General features: G+C 53.5%; 1 protein-coding gene across 7 annotated transcripts in view; it reads right to left on the bottom strand.

The window, feature by feature from the left end:
* Positions 1-19965, bottom strand: part of SMIM35 (small integral membrane protein 35) — a 428495-nt gene that overhangs the window by 131263 nt on the left and 277267 nt on the right. For all 7 annotated transcript variants that reach the window (XM_086957018.1, XM_086957017.1, XM_086957014.1 and 4 more), the window contains one exon: positions 6583-6616. In XM_086957018.1, the coding sequence (XP_086813144.1) occupies positions 6583-6616 (34 nt within the window). The remainder of the gene's footprint in view (positions 1-6582; positions 6617-19965) is intronic.

Here is a 19965-nt window from a genome sequence, read left to right as displayed (position 1 = left end):
TGCTGCGGCCAGAGCTATTGTTGGCCTGCCCAGATTTTGCCCGGTGGCGAATGTCCTCCGCTCCCTGCACTGGCTTCCTGTAAGGAAGCGCATTCTTTTTAAGGTCCTTTGTCTGACCTTCAAGATCTTAAGAGGTATAGGTCCTGAAATTCTGACCAGCTGTATCTCTTTCTATGTCCCCACCCGCAACCTCCTATCCCAAGGCCAGGCCCTTGCTGTGGTCCCCAGATTCAGACTCAGCCGTATGGGGGGTCGTTCTTTCAGCGTGAAAGCTGCATTAATTTGGAACACCCTCCCGGTTGAAATCCGTCTGCTAGAGGACCTGATGTCCTTTCGGAGAGCAATAAAAACATTCTTGTTTTAGCTGTCCCTCTTAGGTTTTATCTTTTCCTGTTGTGTTATGTTTCTCCTTGTCTTTGCGCCGGGACGCTCCTTGGCTGGAGTAGCTGTGCGCACAATAAATTAATATAACATAACATAACATAAATTGCCACTGGCTAGTAGGGGTAAAATGCACTGACTCCCAACACCAGCACAAATGGGCTCATATACGGAATGCTTAATTCTGGGTTGACCCAGCAGAAAGGGCACATTTCCATTAAAGACCATGGATAAGTAGGAGAGGAGAGGAGATGCTGTACTAGAAAAGCAGAAGGAGGAGGACCAGGAAGATGATGATGAGCAGAAGAAAAAACAGGAGGAAAAACATGAGGGTGATGACCAGGAGCTGAAGGACCAGGAGAAGGGCCAGAAGCAGAAGAAGGATCAGGAGGAAGAGGAAGCCAATATTTTAGACTGCATATATAAGGAAATGCCCTCAGTTACAGAGTCCACACCTCTTGTAAATGATTCCTTTTTTTGTAATAAACTTTATTGCCTTTGAATCAAAATGGGGGTCCATCAGTTGTGTTACCATTTTAGCTCAATTCTCTGTAAGAGTCTCATTCCAGTAAATCCTTCCTCCAAGTGTTGTGTTTAGGCACTCTAGGGGACTTCCAATGAATAGCTATTCGATGTTTGGCCAACACCGTACCCAATGTCGCCATTTGAATTTCCATCTTTTAATGTTGCTTGATAGGAGATATATTTAGCAAGCATTGATTCACATATTTTTCGTGATCGCCACCTCTCAATTCCACTGCTTTAGAGTATCCCCATGCCATATATAGGACGTCCACCCCCAAGCATTACATCTGGAACATACAGATTTGTTGCATGCGTAGATTGCAGTTCATTTTTTAAGATTGAGGTAGGTTATCTGAAGGTAATTGAACTGAACTGTTATGTTATGGAAACTTAGGGGCATATTATCAAGGGGGTTTATCTCTGCTTTTTTGGCTTTAAAAGCCAAGAAAGCGGAGATAAAATTATCTCCCTATTACCTAGCTGTCGCTAACACCAGTTAGCGACAGCTAGTAGGAGATAGCGACCATCTTGGGTCCCACTTTGCATGTCAGTGATATTTATCACTAATGGCATGCAAAGTGGGCGTGCCAAGATGTTAGCGACTTGAAACAGTCGCTAACATCGCTAACTCCTATTACCAACTTTTGGAGATATTCGCGCTAAGCGCGAATATCTCCAAAAGCTAACACCTGCCCTGAGCAGTTCTTAGCCATGTTATCCAATGGGAAGTGGATAACATGGCTAAGAGCATTAGCTCGGCAATGCATGAATATCGCTGACTTTTCAGCGATATTCATGCATTGCGCCGATTTTTATCGCATTTGCGATAAACCTTGGTAATACCAAGGTTTATCTGCGATAAAAATCGCCGCAGCTCAGCGGTAAATTTTTATCTCTAACCAAGCAATAGCGATAATTATCACTATTGCTTGGTAATATGCCCCTTACAGCCCACGATTTCCTGGAGGTGTCCTGGCGCTAGGTACGTCTCCCTAATGCAGAGCTAGAAAAAAGGTTTATTTATCAAAAAGCCAGGTCTTTAGCCCTTTCCTGAAAGCTAGAAGATTGATGGCATTTCTCAGATGGAATGGCAAGCCGTTCCAGGCTTTTGCTGCGCATGAAGAGAAGCTTCTGCCACCCCACTGTGCTTTTTTTGTGGGTAGGTCTGCTACCAGTTTGGCTCCCAGTGATCTGAGAGTTCTAGTCGGTCTATACCTTGAAACTGGAGTCCGAAATGATCTGGTCCCAAGCCTTGAAGTGCTTTGAAGACCATACACAGTGATTTAAAATACACCCGGTTCCTCACCAGGAGCCAGTGCAATTTTTTTTATCTCTTTGGAAATTGGGGAGAACTTGGACGCGCCCATAAGTAAACTGGCTGCGGCATTTGTAGCAACTGAAGTTTATACAGGAGTTTTTGTTGTATGTTTAGATAGAGGCTGTTGCCGTAGTCCAGCCTCGACAAACCAATGCTCTAACCACTGTTTGCCGGCTCCCCAAAGGAAGAAGACGCTATACCTTCTTAACAGTTCTCAGAACATGCGCTGTTGTTAAAGGTACTGCATTTACTTGGGCCCCAAAGGAGAGTTTCTCATCTAATAATATTCCCAAATTTTTCACCCTTTTAGAGGGTGTAGGGAGTGACCCAGGGAGGCAGGCCACCAGTTAGGAGTCCAGAAGTTTAAATCATTCCCGAACAACATCACTTCGGTTTTACCAGAATTCAGTTTTAGGCAATTATTTGCCATCCATCTCTCAACCGATTCCATGCAGGCCTGAAACGATTATCTATTCCAAGCTCTTGGCTGGGTAATAGAGACACCACAATTTGTGTGTCATCAGCATAGCTCGTGATCCCAAACGGGTTTGAATCTTGTGTTTGTGGAGACAGTTCTCACTCAGTCACACACTTTTATTCACTCAGCATCTACAAGGGTTCCATGAATGCTCGTGAGCACCTCTCCCTTGCATTCATTGCGCTTCCCTCCTGTCATATACCAGGCCTGCATAGAAGTTAGTGCTAGCCTTCCAATTATGGACAGAAACAAAGTATTCAAAAATGACATTGGCCTACAAGTCTCAGGATCGCCCTTTCCATATTCAGGTCAGATTGGTTGTTATAATCTTTTGACACATGAACACCTAAATATACCCAATGTCCCGACTCCCATATAATGCCGGGCTCCAGAAGCTGTGCAGAAGCACCAAATGGTAAAATAGTGTTTTTTTTACTGTTGGCCCTCAGCCATGATGCATCACTAAAGCAAGTCAACTTGAGGCACCGATAGTTGCAGGGCTCTCAGATATACCACTGTGTCACTTGCATAACACAATATCAGATGAGTTTTATCCCCAACGCTTACACCTCACTCCAACATGGATGCGTGAAGTCTGCAGGCCAAAGGCTTCAGGGCAATCTTGAATGCCATCGCCATGGCTGATAACCAGACTTGAGACCTTAATCCCCGAAAAAAAGCTTAAATCAGGGGAACGTAGAGCGTCGGCCCCATGGTTCTCTCCCCAGTTAAAGTTGCAACGGCAGGGATGTAAAAGGGCCGAGAGAGTTTGGAGACGGGCCTATGATCCGACTGAAAAATTGAAATTTCGAGCAATAACTAAAGCCTACCATCAATCGATCTGGAATGAAAAAAAGGCTTACTTCGAGCGCCGAATTGATGAGGCTGAAAATGGTTGCAAAGAAATTTTTAAAGTTGTTCGGGATTTTACTTCTCCAGCCATCTGCACTCCATCTCATACTCATTCAGAAGTATGGATAAAACAGCTTGCAATTTTCTTCGTCAGTAAAATCACAGACTTTCAAGCCTCTCTTTCCCACTCCAGCTCACAGTTGGTTTCGAGTCCTTCATCCCCCCCTTCATTTATGGAGGGTCAAGGCCCTTTTCTCTCAGAATTTCCCCATCTGTGTCTTGATACTTCTTTCGAGCTTCTGTCAAGTTTGAAATCAGGCTCTCCACTTGATCCGTGCCCAGCTAAACATCTGGGGAAGGTGGCACCTGCTTTAAATGCCCTGCTGAACCCCCTTTTGAATTCCTCCCTGTCAACTGGTGTGGTTCCGCAGGCATGGAAGCATGCTTTGATACTGCCATTGATCAAGAAGCCTACCTTGGACCCCCTTATCCATGCCAACTATAGGCCTATTTCCCTTCTCCCTGCTCTGGCGAAAGTGGCCGAGAGATTTGCACATCGGACGATTTCCAATTTCATCGAAGGAAACGATCTGTTGCATGCCACGCAATCTGGGTTTCGTGCAAATTATAGAACGGAGTCGGCTCTTCTCGAGGTCACAGATGCCATCAGGGAAGTACTCGACTCTGGGGGAAGTGCCATGTTGGTAATGCTTGATTTGTCGGCGGCTTTCGACACCGTTCCTCACGATCGCCTCCTTGCAAGACTCTGGGAGAGCGGCCTTCGGGGAACGGTGTGGAATTGGCTTAAATCTTTTCTGGCCGACCGCCGGCAAACGATCTGGGTGCCCCCTTTCTCCGCTGATATGGCTCCGCTACAGGTGGGGGTTCCGCAAGGTTCCATTCTCAGCCCCATGCTGTTTAACATCTTTATGGCCCCTCCGGCAGTAGTCGCGAAGTCCTTTGGCGCCCAGATCGTATCCTACGCCGATGACACCCAGCTCCTATTCACTTGTGATAGGGGCGGGTCATTCGACGGCACACAGATCAGGGATTGCCTTGGTGCGGTCTTTGAGTGGTTCAGGTGTAATGGCTTAAAGTGCAATTCCGATAAGTCCGAACTGCTCTTTTTTGGATGCGCCTGTGAACCAGATTGGAAAGCTTGGTGGCCACAAGATATGTTTACCCCTGACAATGTGTCTCTCAAGGCTAGAAACTTGGGAGTGATTGTGGACAGTGAACTGTCTTTTAGGCCACATATTTTGTGCCTTTCAGGTAAATGCTTCGGCATTTTACGGATGCTGAGGAAGTTTCTTTCTTTAGTGTCTTTTCAGCATAGGAAGATAATTGTTCAGGCCTTGATTGGATCTCGACTGGACTATGCAAACGTTCTCTTTCTGGGTCTACCAAAATATCTTTTGACCCGTTTGCAAGTAGTCCAGAACTCGGCAGCCCGTGCTATCTACGGGCTCCCGAGAAGAGCAGGCGCCACTGTCTTACTGAACACCTTACACTGGTTACCGATCGCAAAGAGAATTTTTTTCAAAAGCCTGACTTTTGTCTTCAAAGCTCTACAAGGCACTGGCCCTAAGTACATTAGGAAACGTCTCTCCCGATATGTACCTAGCAGGTCTTTGAGATCATCTTATCTATCCAAGATGACAGTCCCGGCTATCAGGCGTGCAAGGTTGGAAGGTCGATCATTCCGCTACCTAGCCCCGAAGGCTTGGAATGAACTACCACTTTCCCTTAGACAGGCTCCCAGTCTCCTTGCTTTTAGAAAAGATCTCAAAACGTGGCTTTTTACCAAATAATTCCTTCCCCTCTCTTCTGTCTGCTTTTTAGTTGTTATGTTGCTGTCTTACTTGCTGATATTCTTCGTCAAAGCGCCGGGATGCTCCCTGGAGTAGCCGAGCGCTATAGAAGAAATAAATTAACATAACATAACATAACATCGTGGACAGCAGGCATCCCTGCCATGTTCCTCTTTCGAGAGTCCAATCTTCCAATATGCAAATTCAAGTTCTCATTCTCAATGTTGCCTGTTCATATAGCAGATGGACCCACAACCTATAGTTTGGCCCAAACGCCATACACTTCATTACTTTATAAGCGATACTTAGTTACACTTCTCTGACCATAAACCCTATAAAGTCCACCATTTTTTCAGCCTACATAAAGCACTACTTAGCCCCATCAGCTATCTTAAAGTACAGCCTGTTGTGATCAATTCGGTAATTTAGAACATCTTCACTACTTCATTTTTCCATTTTTACAATTTTTGACAAATTCTTTGGAGCATATTAACAAGAACCTCGTTAAAATTATCGCCGTGTCCTGCACATCTAGCCTGGACTTCTATTGGAATTCTATTACGCATATTAGCAAGCCCATTATCGCCGTTTTAGCGGCAGTTTCCTGCTGCTAAAACGGTGATAATTTTAACGAGGTTCTTGATTATATGCCCCTTGTTCTTTTACTTCCAACCTGTAATTGAGGCGCATGCTGTACCGTCTTAATGCATGGGTACACTGGACAGTGCCCCGGGGCTCCACGAGCACAGGGGTCCCATGCAGACCAGAATTTAACAATAGTTTTCCGTTAAACATTTTTATTCCTGTGAGTGGTTTTGTAGGCAAGGCCCAGTGCACTGCTTTCCCTGGGGCCTATAATGCTGTTAAGATGACCCTGGGAACATGCATGTTCAAAGATCACCAAAGTGTGCAGCTCTCTGCTCATCACAATGCAAATACTATGCACAATGAATGGTGTTCTGACAGCACGTGTTCACAGACCCCCACAGTGATTACAAATACAACTGCACTCTTTTTACTCACAAATGACAGCACTGTCTTCACACTGCACGTGCTCACGGATAACCAAACTCAATTTACAGACTGTACACTCCCACATATTTCTATTCTGCTCACACTCACGGATCACCACACTGCTCACAGATATGCAAACGTATACATCTCCATAGAGGAGACACACCACACATGACCCATCGCCTCGCATTAATAGTACTCACCGTAGTTTTTCCAGGTTTGAAGCAAAGCTGGGTCCTGAGAGAAAAAGAGAGAGGGGTGTTACATTCATCGCCTCACCACAAGAGCCGTGTAGAGTATGAGAGAGCTCAAAGAACAGCCACTACCAACCATCTTTCCCTCTTTTAGATGCCTATTTTTTTTATTTTGCAGTTTTATATAGCGAGAACTCGACCAAAAGGTATCTGAGCGCTTCACACGAGCACCAGTTGCATTACAGATGGATACATTCATTTTTTTTTTAGGCACGTGGAGATTAAGGGCCAGATGTAGGTAGCCCTTTACCGATCGGAATCGGCCGAAAATACCGATTTTCGGCCGTTTCCGATCGGTAAAGGGCTAGGGAAATGTAGGTGCACATATTCGGTAATTTTACCGAATCGTTATTATTACCGAATCGGTAATAAGTACCGATTCGGTAATAATGACCGAATCGGTAATATTTACCGATTCGGTAATATTTACCGATTCGGTAAAATTACCGAAAATGCTATGTGGGTAGCCAATTTTCCATTGGCACACGGCTTACAGAATCGGTATTTTACCATGGAATACAAATCCACGGTAAAATACCGATTCCTGTGTACATGCACATCTGTACATGTACACATGTGCCATGTGACAGACAGACGTGCCCTTAGGGCATGTCTGTGTGCCACATTGCACACATGCCCGTTTTGGGGGTGCTAGAGGGTGTCAAAGTGACACCCCCTGCACCCTTGTGAATTCATTAATTACCGATTCGGTAAATACCGAATCGGTAATGCCTAGTCATTCCTATGGGCTTCAAAGCCCATAGGAATGAATGGGCATTACCGATTCGGTATTTACAGAATCAGTAATTAATGAATTGTTAAGGATTCGGTAACGAATCCAGATGTTGGGACCTACATCCCATTTACCGATTTTGAAATACCGAATCGGTCAAATTCGGTATTTCAAAATCGGTAAATGGGATTTACCTACATCGGGCCCTAAGTGATTTGCCCAGAATCACAGGATGCTTGAGCCTCTTGCCAGACTCTAACCTGGTTCCCCAGCTTCAAAGTTGGCTACTCTAGCTGTTAAGCCACATAATACTCCTTACTCTTATTCTCATGGCACCTCTGATTTACCTCATACTTGCTGCTTCCTTCCCCTCCCTTTCCTTATCTCTTCTCCACTTATATACTCGAATTCTCAGATTCTTCACTATATCTCTCTGTAGAAAATAAGCTCTGGGATCAGAAGGTGGTGGTTGGTGATTGAAAGTGTGTGCGTGTGTCTACATGAGAAGGCACGCATGACCGGCTGCTCCTCTGCCTGACCCATCTTAAAACCCGTATCAGGAATGCCTGCCATATTTTACTACAGTGTTCCTGCCTCCAATTTGCCCATGACTGATGAAAACTAAATGATTGGGTAAATCCATGATTTCTCCACCACATCCAGAGAGGGACCATTGTTCACTCCCCTTTCTTCCTATTGAGCACAGAGTTACATGTTAGGTAAAAGAAATTGTAGAAACAGAGCTGCTGTTGGTGGCTCCACTGTTAAATGTGCAAAATGCATGCTTTGTTTGTAAACAAACCACAACCTTTTCATATCACAGAAATATTGGGGTCGACAATGTTTGTGCCAATCAGGGAAAGATTTTGACTTGACAATCCAGCTGTCTTCAAGATGTATTGTTACCATTTCGTTGCACTGCACAGAAAGTGGGCTTTTTCTCCACCCAGAGGAGTACAATTGTCCCAGCTCACGCCACTGGTTATTTACTGTATCATTCCTCTCGCTAAGAATTTTTTTACTGAAATGCATTAGGGACTAAATTTCATCAAAAAAGTGTACTTAATGACTATACTGGTTGTCAAACTCAGTTCTTTCACTCCTATAAGCATGCTATGAAGAAAGCAATCCTTTTTTTGCTACATTTTTCGTACCACTAGCAAAGCCAACAGGAGAGGATTTAATGTCATAAGCAGCAGTTGTGCAAGCAACACATGTTAATATAATTTGTGAAGGCTTGTGTTTACCTGTGTGCCACATTAAAGCCAGACCTATTGGTTCTGTCAATGCTTGGAATGACAAGCAAACAACCAGTCGGGAGAACAAGTATTCCACTGTACCAGGGTAGACAGGACAATGACAGTTGTTAAGTTTCTAATGAGCATATCCTATGTAGCAAGCCAAGCTTTATGGGGTGTGTTAGACGGACCGGGAGGGTCGGCCGAGGTTACGGGGAGAGGTCTCCAGGGAGAGCCGTCTCCAACGACTGTACAGATAAGTAACTTCCCCCCCACAGACGGACACCACACAAGGTTGAAGGTTAACGAGACTTTATATGCAATTCTTAGGTTACGATGATGGATACAAGGAGGTCTGGACTCAGGGGTCCCCTCGGTTCTAGTCTCTGGTTTAGGAAAGGGGTAGCGGGACAGTCTTTGTTACCAGCGAGTGGAAAATAGCTCTCAATCCTCGAGCTCGGCGTTCTAGATGATCGGGCCGCGGCGGAGCCAGGCAGGTCCCGAGATGGACGAAGGAAAACGACGGTCCGCGGCGGAGCCTGCAGGTCCCGGTGAAGATGACGGTTACAACGGTCCGCGGCCACGCCAGCAGGTCCCGACGACGATGAAGGTGATGAGGATTACGACGGCTGTGGCAGCGCCAACAGGCAGGACGATGGTGCACAAGACAGAGCTACGGCAGCGCCAGTAGTCCGTCCAGGATGAGTTCCTCTTTACGTCTCTCGACTCCAAGATACAACTGCCTTCCTGCTCTGGAGCTGCCCCAGTTATAGGGCTGGCGTGCTTTGATGTCCGGACCCTCGCACTTGGAGGTCGGGAGGTCCGGGATGAGGGAGTCCAGACACCCAGCAGGGGGGTGGAGCCAGCGCCCGGGGAGGCGATGGGCGAGCGGCACTTGGTGGGGGAGAGCCATCGGCACCTCTTTCTCCCATTGACTTGCCAAGTAGCCCGCTCACCTCCTGGGTGGAGGGTGGTGCCGGAATGTCTGAGGCCGGGCCAGGCCCAGGGTTGAGGTCGATCGGGGGCCAGGCGGCCTCGTGGTGGAGTGTCCAAGATGGCGCCCCAGGCTGGGCGCGTGGGCCGGCAGTGGATCGGGCCCACGAGGTCGACATGCTCGAGGGCAGGGGTCCCTGAGGGGACGGAGGACGTGCAATGGTGGTGTGTGGTACTTGCGGGACTGGACTCAGGCCTGGTTGGGCCGGGGGAGAGCGGCCCTTCATGTGGCCTGTCCAACATGCGTCCCCCCCAGCTGAAGGCGGGGAGAGTTACCCATCCTCTTGGGGACTCTCCTCGTCGAGGCGGAAAAACCGGGACAGGCCATCCGCGTTGGCGTGATCTGGCCCAGGCCGGTGTTCGACTGTGAAGTCCATACCTTGCAAGGAGATGGACCAGCGTAGCAACTTTGGGTTCTCCCCCCGCATATGCATCAGCCATTGCAGGGGTCGGTGGTCGGTCTGCACCCGAAAGTGGGTGCCAAAAAGGTAGGGCCGGAGCTTCTTGAGGGCCCATACCACAGCGAAGGCTTCCCTCTCTATGGTGCTCCAGCGTTGCTCCCGTGGTAGGAGTCTCCGGCTGATGAAGGCCACCGGTTGATCAAGGCCTTCGGTGTTCACTTGAGACAGGACTGCCCCAATGCCCTGGTCGGAGGCGTCCGTCTGGACTACGAACTCCCGGCTGTAGTCTGGGGCCTGGAGCACAGGGGCGGAACACATGGCGGCCTTCAATTGTTCAAATGCAGTTTGACACTCTGGGGTCCAGGTGACTTTCTTGGGCTGGTTCTTTGACGTGAGTTCTGTGAGGGGCCCCACTATGGTACCATAGTCTTTCACGAACCTTCGGTAGTAGCCCGTGAGGCCCAGGAAGGCTCGTACCTCGGTTTGGGTGATGGGGGGCTGCCAGGCCTGGATGGCAGCAATTTTCAGCTGTAGAGGGGCCACTAGGCCGCTTCCCACCTGGTGTCCGAGGTAGGTTACAGACCCTTGCCCAATTTGACACTTGCTGGCCTTGATCGTGAGGCCAGCTCGCTGAAGGGCTTGCAGCACTGCTCGGAGGTGGTGGAGGTGCTCGGTCCAATGGTGGCTGTATACAGCGATGTCGTCTAGGTAGGCGGCGCTGAATCCTTCGAGCCCCGCCAGGACCTGATTGACGAGCCGTTGGAATGTTGCTGGGGCATTCTTCATGCCGAAGGGCATGACCGTGAAATGGTAATGGCCATCGGGGGTGGAGAAGGCAGAACGTTCTTGCGCCCGGGGTGTGAGGCCGATCTGCCAATAGCCTGCTGTCAGGTCGAAGATGCTGAGGTAGCGGGCAGCTCCCATTCGGTCGACTAGTTCATCTGCCCGGGGGATGGGATGCGCGTCTGTTCTGGTGACCGCATTCAAGCCCCGGTAGTCCACGCAGAACCGGAGTTCTGGTGTGGTGCCGGGGGCAGCTGCTTTGGGGACCAGTACGACAGGGCTGGCCCAGGGACTGTCTGAGGGCTCGATGACCCCGAGCGTGAGCATCTTGGCTATTTCTTCCTGGATGCAGGCCCGTACCCGGTCTGGCACGCGGTAGGCCCGGTGGCGGATAGGGGGGCTGTCCCCGGTGTCCACATCGTGCACACACCAGGAAGTGACACCTGGGGTGAGGGAGAACAGGCTGGCGAACTGTGATAGGAGGGCTTGACACTCTTGGCGTTGTTCTCTGGTGAGGGCCTCTGAGAGCCGGACCCCATCCACGGAGCCGTCTTGCTCTTGAGTCCGTAGGAGGTCAGGGAGAGGCTCGGAGTCTTCTTCAACCCCAGTGTCTGTGGCCATCAGGAGGCTGAGCTCTGTTCGCACAAAGTGGGGCTTTAGTCTGTTAGCGTGGAGGACCCGGAGGGGGTTCCGGGAGGATTCCATGTCGATGAGATAGGTGGCAGGACCCTTGCGCTCTATTACTTTGAAGGGCCCCGTCCATTTGTCTTGTAGGGCGCATGGCTCAGTGGGGGACATCACCCATACCTGTTGGCCAGGTTCGAATTCAATGGATGAGGCATTCTGGTCATACCATTTTTTCATGTCCTCTTGACTGGCCTCTAGGTTGGCTTTGGCCAGTTCCCTGAACCGCCGGGTCTGGTTGCGGAGGGTTAGGAGGTACCGGAAGACATCTGGAGGGTTCTTTAACGGAGGCATCTCCCAGCCTTCTTTGACGAGACTGAGCGGCCCTCGCACTGGGTGTCCATATAGCAGTTCAAATGGGCTGAAGCCCAGGGATTTCTGGGGGACCTCTCGATACGCGAAGAGGAGGCACGGCAGCAGCACATCCCACTGGCGACGGAGGGGCTCTTCCAACCCCCCGATCATTCCCTTTAGCGTGCGGTTGAACCGCTCAACGAGTCCGTTCCCTTGAGGGTGATAGGGGGTTGTGAATCGGTAGGTGACCCCGCACTGTTGCCAGAGGGACTTCATGTATTTGGAAATAAAGTTCGTGCCTCTGTCGCTGACGACTTCTCGGGGGAAGCCCACACGGGAGAAGATCCCCATCAGGGCCCGGCCGACTACCGGGGCTGTCACAGTTCGCAGAGGAACAGCCTCAGGGTAGCGGGTGGCATGGTCCACTAGCACCAAGATGAATCGATGGCCTTGTTTTGTGCGTGGGTCCAAGGGCCCCACAATGTCTATTCCGACTCTCTCAAACGGGGTAGTGACCACGGGAAAAGGTTGCAGGGGGGCCTTTAGTTTGCGGCCGCTCTTTCCACTGGCTTGGCACGTGGGGCAAGATCGGCAATGCTGGTGCACATCGTTCCTCATTTTGGGCCAGAAGAAGTGGGTCACTAGGCGACTGTAGGTTTTATCTTGTCCCAGATGTCCTGCCAGGGGGACATCGTGGGCCAGGTTTAACAGGAAGTCTCTGAAACGGAGGGGTACCACTAGTACTCGGTTGCTCCCCAGCTCGGCGATTCTCTGCTCGCTGTACAGCAGGTCATTGTCCCAGTAGACCCAATGAGTTCCGGAGGTGTCCCCTGCGCTTTGGGCGAGCGCTTGCTGGCGGAGTCCCTCGAGGGAGGGACAGGTCTTCTGTTCTTGGCGAAATTGCTCTTGCGTGGGCCCCCCTTCTTGAGGCCACTGGTCGAGGTTAGCGAGGTCGGTAGGTTGGGCTGGTTCGGAGGGAATGTTGCGGTCGGTGTCTTCGGCTGGGGCGACCGGAGGCGGTGGCGCCGGCCATTCGGGTTCTTCTGGCCGGTGGTTGGCACGGGCGGCCATGGAACGGGTGGTGACGCACGCCCAGTCTGGGACGCCCAACAACCCCAGGTGTTCCTTTCTCTCCACGGCGGCCCACGGAGAGCTTTCCAGGTCATTGCCCAGGAGGCAGTCTACGGGGGCATCGTCTCGGACCGTTACTTTCAACATGCCGGAGACCCCCCCCCATTCGAAGGGGACGCAGGCCATCCGACACAGGCTTTCCGAGTTATCGGCTGATCGTACAGGGCAGAGAATGTTCGGTAGATACTGTTCTGGGGCCACCAGGTGACAGCGGACGGCTGTTACACTGGCCCCGGTGTCACGAAGGGCTTCGGCCTGGTGTCCATTGATGCTCACCCATTGGCTGTACTTCTGGGTGTTAGCGGGTAGGGGGACCCGCGGGACCATGTCTTTCCCCCCTAAGCAGGCTAGAGCCATGGCGGCTGGCTCCCACTCTTGATGCTCTTGTTCGTACTCTTCCTGCTCCTCGGAGATCTGTTCTTCCCCTAGGGCTGCAGCGGCCACTTGGCGGGGTCTTGGGCTCTGGTACTGCGGGCAGTTTGGGTCGTTCGCATAGTGGCCGACTCGTTGACATCGGTGACACGTGACATTGGCTCTGTACCCCGGTCGCGCTGGGGTGCTGCCCCGGTTGGCCGGGGGGGTGGTGTTGGTAGTGGGGGCGACCGGGGCGTTGTCTCTTCCTCGCCCTTGGCCCCCTCCTCCTCCTCTGGGTCGGTGCTGACCATTGTTGTTCCGGTTCTGTTCGTAGGACCCATTCCGGCCCACTCTGGTGATCTCCCACCGGTCAGCTTCGGCTGCGAGCTGCCGGGGATCCGTTAACTTGCTGTCGAGGAGGTGCTGGCGGAGTTCAATGAAGCAATTGTTCGACAGATGCTCCCATACCATCAGATTAAATAGTTGCTCGTAGGTCGTGACGTTGCTTCCTCGGATCCAGCCCTCGAAGGCTCGGCTAAAGTATGTTACATAGTCCACCCAAGTTGTACCCGGGATGCGGGTGCAGTCTCGGAACCTCTGACGGTACATCTCGGGTGTGAGACCATAGCGGGTGAGGAGTGCCGCTTTCATATGGTCGTAGGAGGTCATCTGGTGGTCCGGGAGCTGTAGCAGGGTGTCGCGGCCCTCATTGAGGAATCTTCCCCAGAGACCGGCTCCCCAGTCGCTTCTATCGATCCGGTGTGCAGTCATAGCGATTTCATAGGCTTTAAACCATTGCTGGATGTCGTCCTCTCTGAAATATTCTCGGACAACATCTTTGGGGATGTGTACCTTTTTGTCTGTGGTCCCTGAGGTGGGGGGTCGCTCGGGCACCCCTGCTTCTTTATTCTGCTTGCGTAGGTTGATCTCGGCTAGGTTCCGTTCGTGTTCGTACGCTAGTTTCTTTTCCTCGAGCTCCCTTTGTCTCTGTTTCTCCTCTCTTTCTTCTCGGAGACGCAGGTGCTCTAAATTGATTTTTTGTTCGGCCAACTTAAGTTCAACGTCCATTTTGAGTCGGGCCATTTCTAGTTCGTGTAGTCGGGTTCTTTCTCTTTCCTGGATCTCGTCTTGCGAGAGACCCGTTCTTTGCCCTTCAGGGGCCGTGGTCGTTTTTTCTACGGTGCTTTGATCAGGGGTTCCGGCAGCCCCGGTCTCTGCCCAAGATTCTAGGGCATGCTTAAAATCGTCCTTGGTACTCAGTCCGGTGGTAGCGATACCCAGTTCGATGCAGAATTGTTTTAGTTCACGATGGTTGTACTCCTCCAATTTCTCCATTTGGAATTTCTCGGTTGATCCGCTCTCTTTCGTGGTCATTGTGACTTCGTCGTGGGGTGAGCTACTCTCTGTACGTTTATGCGGTGATTCGGATCGCGCCGCTGGCCACCAATGTTAGACGGACCGGGAGGGTCGGCCGAGGTTACGGGGAGAGGTCTCCAGGGAGAGCCGTCTCCAACGACTGTACAGATAAGTAACTTCCCCCCCACAGACGGACACCACACAAGGTTGAAGGTTAACGAGACTTTATATGCAATTCTTAGGTTACGATGATGGATACAAGGAGGTCTGGACTCAGGGGTCCCCTCGGTTCTAGTCTCTGGTTTAGGAAAGGGGTAGCGGGACAGTCTTTGTTACCAGCGAGTGGAAAATAGCTCTCAATCCTCGAGCTCGGCGTTCTAGATGATCGGGCCGCGGCGGAGCCAGGCAGGTCCCGAGATGGACGAAGGAAAACGACGGTCCGCGGCGGAGCCTGCAGGTCCCGGTGAAGATGACGGTTACAACGGTCCGCGGCCACGCCAGCAGGTCCCGACGACGATGAAGGTGATGAGGATTACGACGGCTGTGGCAGCGCCAACAGGCAGGACGATGGTGCACAAGACAGAGCTACGGCAGCGCCAGTAGTCCGTCCAGGATGAGTTCCTCTTTACGTCTCTCGACTCCAAGATACAACTGCCTTCCTGCTCTGGAGCTGCCCCAGTTATAGGGCTGGCGTGCTTTGATGTCCGGACCCTCGCACTTGGAGGTCGGGAGGTCCGGGATGAGGGAGTCCAGACACCCAGCAGGGGGGTGGAGCCAGCGCCCGGGGAGGCGATGGGCGAGCGGCACTTGGTGGGGGAGAGCCATCGGCACCTCTTTCTCCCATTGACTTGCCAAGTAGCCCGCTCACCTCCTGGGTGGAGGGTGGTGCCGGAATGTCTGAGGCCGGGCCAGGCCCAGGGTTGAGGTCGATCGGGGGCCAGGCGGCCTCGTGGTGGAGTGTCCAAGATGGCGCCCCAGGCTGGGCGCGTGGGCCGGCAGTGGATCGGGCCCACGAGGTCGACATGCTCGAGGGCAGGGGTCCCTGAGGGGACGGAGGACGTGCAATGGTGGTGTGTGGTACTTGCGGGACTGGACTCAGGCCTGGTTGGGCCGGGGGAGAGCGGCCCTTCATGTGGCCTGTCCAACAGGGTGGAGTGTCCTTCTTTTATCTTTTATTCATTTTGTGGCTGGGGCAAAAAAAATAATAACTGGTCCTCTATCCACCGAAACGTCAGCTAGGGTAGGAGATGAGGGAGGGGAGGTGAATATAACCTAAGCTTTATGTCTCTAATCGTCCTATGACCCCTGTGCCCTCGCAGGCGGTCGCTCCCTTCATGCTGCTCTGCAGCTCGCCTGCCTGCTGCCCTAGCTGTTGCCTGGCCGCTACCTGCTCGCTGCTGACCTCCGCTCACCTCCTCCGCTGCCCTCCGCATTAGGCTCACCTTCTGCCCGCAGCCTGCCGCCTCTGCCCCCGCTCCTCTCCGGACCCGCTGCCCCGGTCACCTCCGTGATTCCCGCCGCCGCTGACCAGTAGCTCCGCCTCCCCTCCACTCCCATTGGTCCTCCCGCCTCCCCGCTGACCCTCCCTCCCGGCTCCTACTTAAGGGGTCCCTGCCGGGTCTCTCACTGTGACCCCTGTGCCCTCGCAGGCGGTCGCTCCCTTCACGCTGCTCTGCCACTCGCCTGACTGCTGCCCTAGCTGCTGCCTGGCCGCTACCTGCTCGCTGCTGACCTCCGCTCACCTCCTCCACTGCCCTCCGCATCAGGCTCACCTTCTGCCCGCAGCCTGCTGCCTCTGCCCCCGCTCCTCTCCGGACCCGCTGCCCCGGTCACCTCCGTGATTGCCGCCGCCGCTGACCAGTAGCTCCGCCTCCCCTCCACTCCCATTGGTCCTCCCACCTCCCGCCTCCCCGCCGACCCTCCCTCCCAGCTCCTACTTATGACGCCCCCTCAGCGACCGCGCAGTGGGAGCGCCGATTGAGCGCCGAAGGTGCTCCAAAGGTAAGCCCGTCTGCGCCCGTCCGCGCCTGGACTGCGCCAAATGCCAGGACCCCCGGCCCCCGCCGTCACCAGCCCACCCGCCGGACCTACGACGACACCGAACTCAACGCCCTCAACGCCGGCCGACTCCCGGGCTGTTACCGAGCCAACCCGAGACGCACCCACGGACCCTTCTGCTGCAACGCCTGCAAGTTCACCTGCATCCGGACCTGCACCACTCCAGCAGTGCTCAAGACCTCGACGAGCAACAGCAGCAACCACCTGAAGTGCATCCTGCTCAACACCCGCTCCGTCCACAGACACGCCGTCGAGCTCTGGAACCTGCTCGACACCACAGATCCAGACGTCGCCTTCCTCACGGAAACCTGGATGAACGCCTCTTCAGCGCCCGACATAGCCATCGCCATCCCAGACGGCTACAAGATCATCAGGAGGGACCGCATCAACCACACCGAAGGAGGCATCGCCATCGTCCACAGGAACACCATCCGCATCACGACCAACACCGACGACACCCTCGCAACCGCCGAGCACCTGCACTTTAAGGTCCACATCAACCCCAAGACCACCCTTAGAGGCACCCTCATCTACAGACCCCCGGGACAACGCACACAATTCAGCGAAGACATCGCCGACTTCATCAGCCCGCACGCCCTCTGCTCCACTGACTACATCCTCCTCGGGGACCTCAACTTCCACATGGAGAACAACAACGACCGCAACACCACCACCCTGCTGGACAACCTCGCCAACCTGGGACTCAAGCAACTGGTGACCACCCTCACCCACTACGCCGGACACACACTCGACCCCGTTTTCTCATCCAGCAAGGACATCGCCTTCAGCCACGCCACCGGACTCCACTGGACGGACCACAGCTGCGTCCACTTCAGCTTTGCAAGGACCACGATCCACCACCACCAGCAACAGGCTGCACGCAGGAGCTGGAACAAGATCACAGCCGACCAGCTCACGTCCTCCCTGAGCATGAACCCTCCCACCAGCACAACGAACCCTAGCCAGGCGGTCACCAACCTCACGAAGTGGATCAGCGACTGCGCAGACGAGCTCGCCCCCCTGAGGACCCCGTCCAGCAGACCCGGTAGCAAGAAAGCCCCATGGTTCACCGACGAACTCAAGAGCTCCAAGAAGAACTGCCGAGCGCTCGAGAGAACCTGGCGCAGAGACCCAACACCGGACAACATGACTGCCCTCAAGCTCGCCACCCGAAAACACCACCAACTCATCCGCGCCACCAAGAAAACTGCATTCAAGGAACGACTGGACAACAACGCACACAACAGCAAAGAACTCTTCAACATCGTCAAAGAGCTCTCCAACCCCAACGCCGGAAACAACGACATCACCCCTTCGCAAGACCTCTGCAACTCCCTCGCCTTCTACTTCCACAACAAGATCGCGGACATACACAACAGCTTCAGCACTCAACAGACGAACACCACGACCGAACCACCGCCCCCCACCACCACCCTCCGTGCCTGGACTCAGATCAGCACCGAAGACACCGTCCGCACGATGAACTCCATCCACTCCGGACAGGCCCGGACTCGCCGTTGCGGGCACCGGTCAATCCCCCGGTCGGCCGCATGGGGTGGGGGCTGGTTTTGGACCCCAGTGGGCCGTTTTTGCTACAGGGCAGTTTTTTGCAGCATAGCTGCAAAAACGGCCCTGTAACAAAAACGACCGAAAACCGGCCCTGGCAAAGAGCACGGTCGCACCCCAATCCCCCCCTGGGGGGGGGGGGAGGGGGAGGCTGGCCGAGCACTTTGCCAGGGCCGGTTTCGGTTCCCAGTCCGGCCCTGACTCCGGATCTCCGACCAACCCCTGCCCTCATCACGTCTTCAACAAGCTGTCATCGCACCCCACCTGCGGGACATCATCAACACATCCTTCGACACCGCTTCCTTCCCGGAGAGCTGAAAGCACGCCGAACTCAGCGCTCTTCTCAAGAAGCCATCGGTTGACCCCACCGACCTCAAAAACTACCGCCCCATCTCGCTGCTCCCGTTTCCTGCAAAAGTCATCGAGAAGACCGTCAACAAGCAGCTGGCCGCCTTACTCGAGACGAACGGATCCCTCGACCCCTCGCAGTCTGGCTTCCGGGCCAACCACAGCACCGAGACCGCCCTGATCGCAGTCACCGATGACATCCGAGCGCTGCTCGACAACGGAGAAACAGCGGCCCTCATCCTCCTCGACCTCTCCGCGGCCTTCGACACTGTCTGCCATCGTACCCTAGTACAACGCCTCAGCAACGTCGGAGTCCAGGAGAAGGCACTGGAGTGGATCATCTCCTTCCTCGCCGGAAGGACACAGAGAGTCCGCCTCCCTCCGTTCAGATCTGAAGCCACCGAAGTCATCTGCGGCGTCCCTCAAGGCTCCTCGCTCAGTCCAACCCTCTTCAACATCTACATGAGCCCCCTCGCAGACATCGCACGCAAGCACAACCTCAACATCATCTCCTACGCCGACGACACCCAGCTGATCCTCTCCCTTACCAACGACCCCGCCACCGCCAGAGCCAACCTTCACGAAGGGATAAAAGAGGTAGCCGAATGGATGAAGAACAGCGGCCTGAAACTGAACTCAGATAAGACGGAAGTCCTCATCCTGGGATCCTCACCCGCCACTTGGGACGACTCCTGGTGGCCCCCCGCCCTAGGCAGCGCACCCAAACCAACAGACCACGCACGCAACCTGGGCTTCATCCTGGACTCCTCCCTCTCCATGACCAAACAAGTCAACGCCGTCTCCTCGTCGTGCTTCAACATCCTGCGCATGCTACGTAAGATCTTCCGGTGGATCCCCACCGAGACCAAGAAGACGGTCACCCAGGCCCTCGTCACCAGCCGTCTGGACTACAGCAACACCCTCTACGCCGGAACCACCGCCAAACTCCAGAAGAGACTCCAGCGAATCCAGAACGCCTCAGCACGGCTCATCCTGGACATCCCCCGCCGCAGCCACATCTCCGGACACCTGAGAGACCTGCACTGGCTCCCGGTCAACAAGAGAATCACCTTCCGTCTCCTCACCCACGCACACAAAGCCCTACACAGCCAAGGCCCAGGATACCTCAACAGCCGCCTCAACTTCTACGCTCCCAAACGCCAGCTTCGATCGACCAGCCACGCCCTCGCCGCCGTCCCCCACATCCGTAGAGCCACCACAGGGGGACGGTCCTTCTCCTACCTCGCCGCCAAGACATGGAACTCCCTCCCCACCCACCTCCGCCTGACCCAGGACCACCTCGCCTTCAGGAAGCAACTCAAGACCTGGTTGTTCGAGCAGTAGCAGATCCCCCTCCCCCAGCGCCTTGAGACCCACTGGGTAAGTAGTGCGC

Source organism: Lissotriton vulgaris, chromosome 2_1 (genome assembly GCF_964263255.1).
Source record: "Lissotriton vulgaris chromosome 2_1, aLisVul1.2, whole genome shotgun sequence".
NCBI lineage: Eukaryota > Metazoa > Chordata > Amphibia > Caudata > Salamandridae > Lissotriton > Lissotriton vulgaris.
The sequence above is the reverse complement of the archived record's forward strand: the minus strand, read 5'-3'. Positions and strand labels throughout refer to the sequence as shown.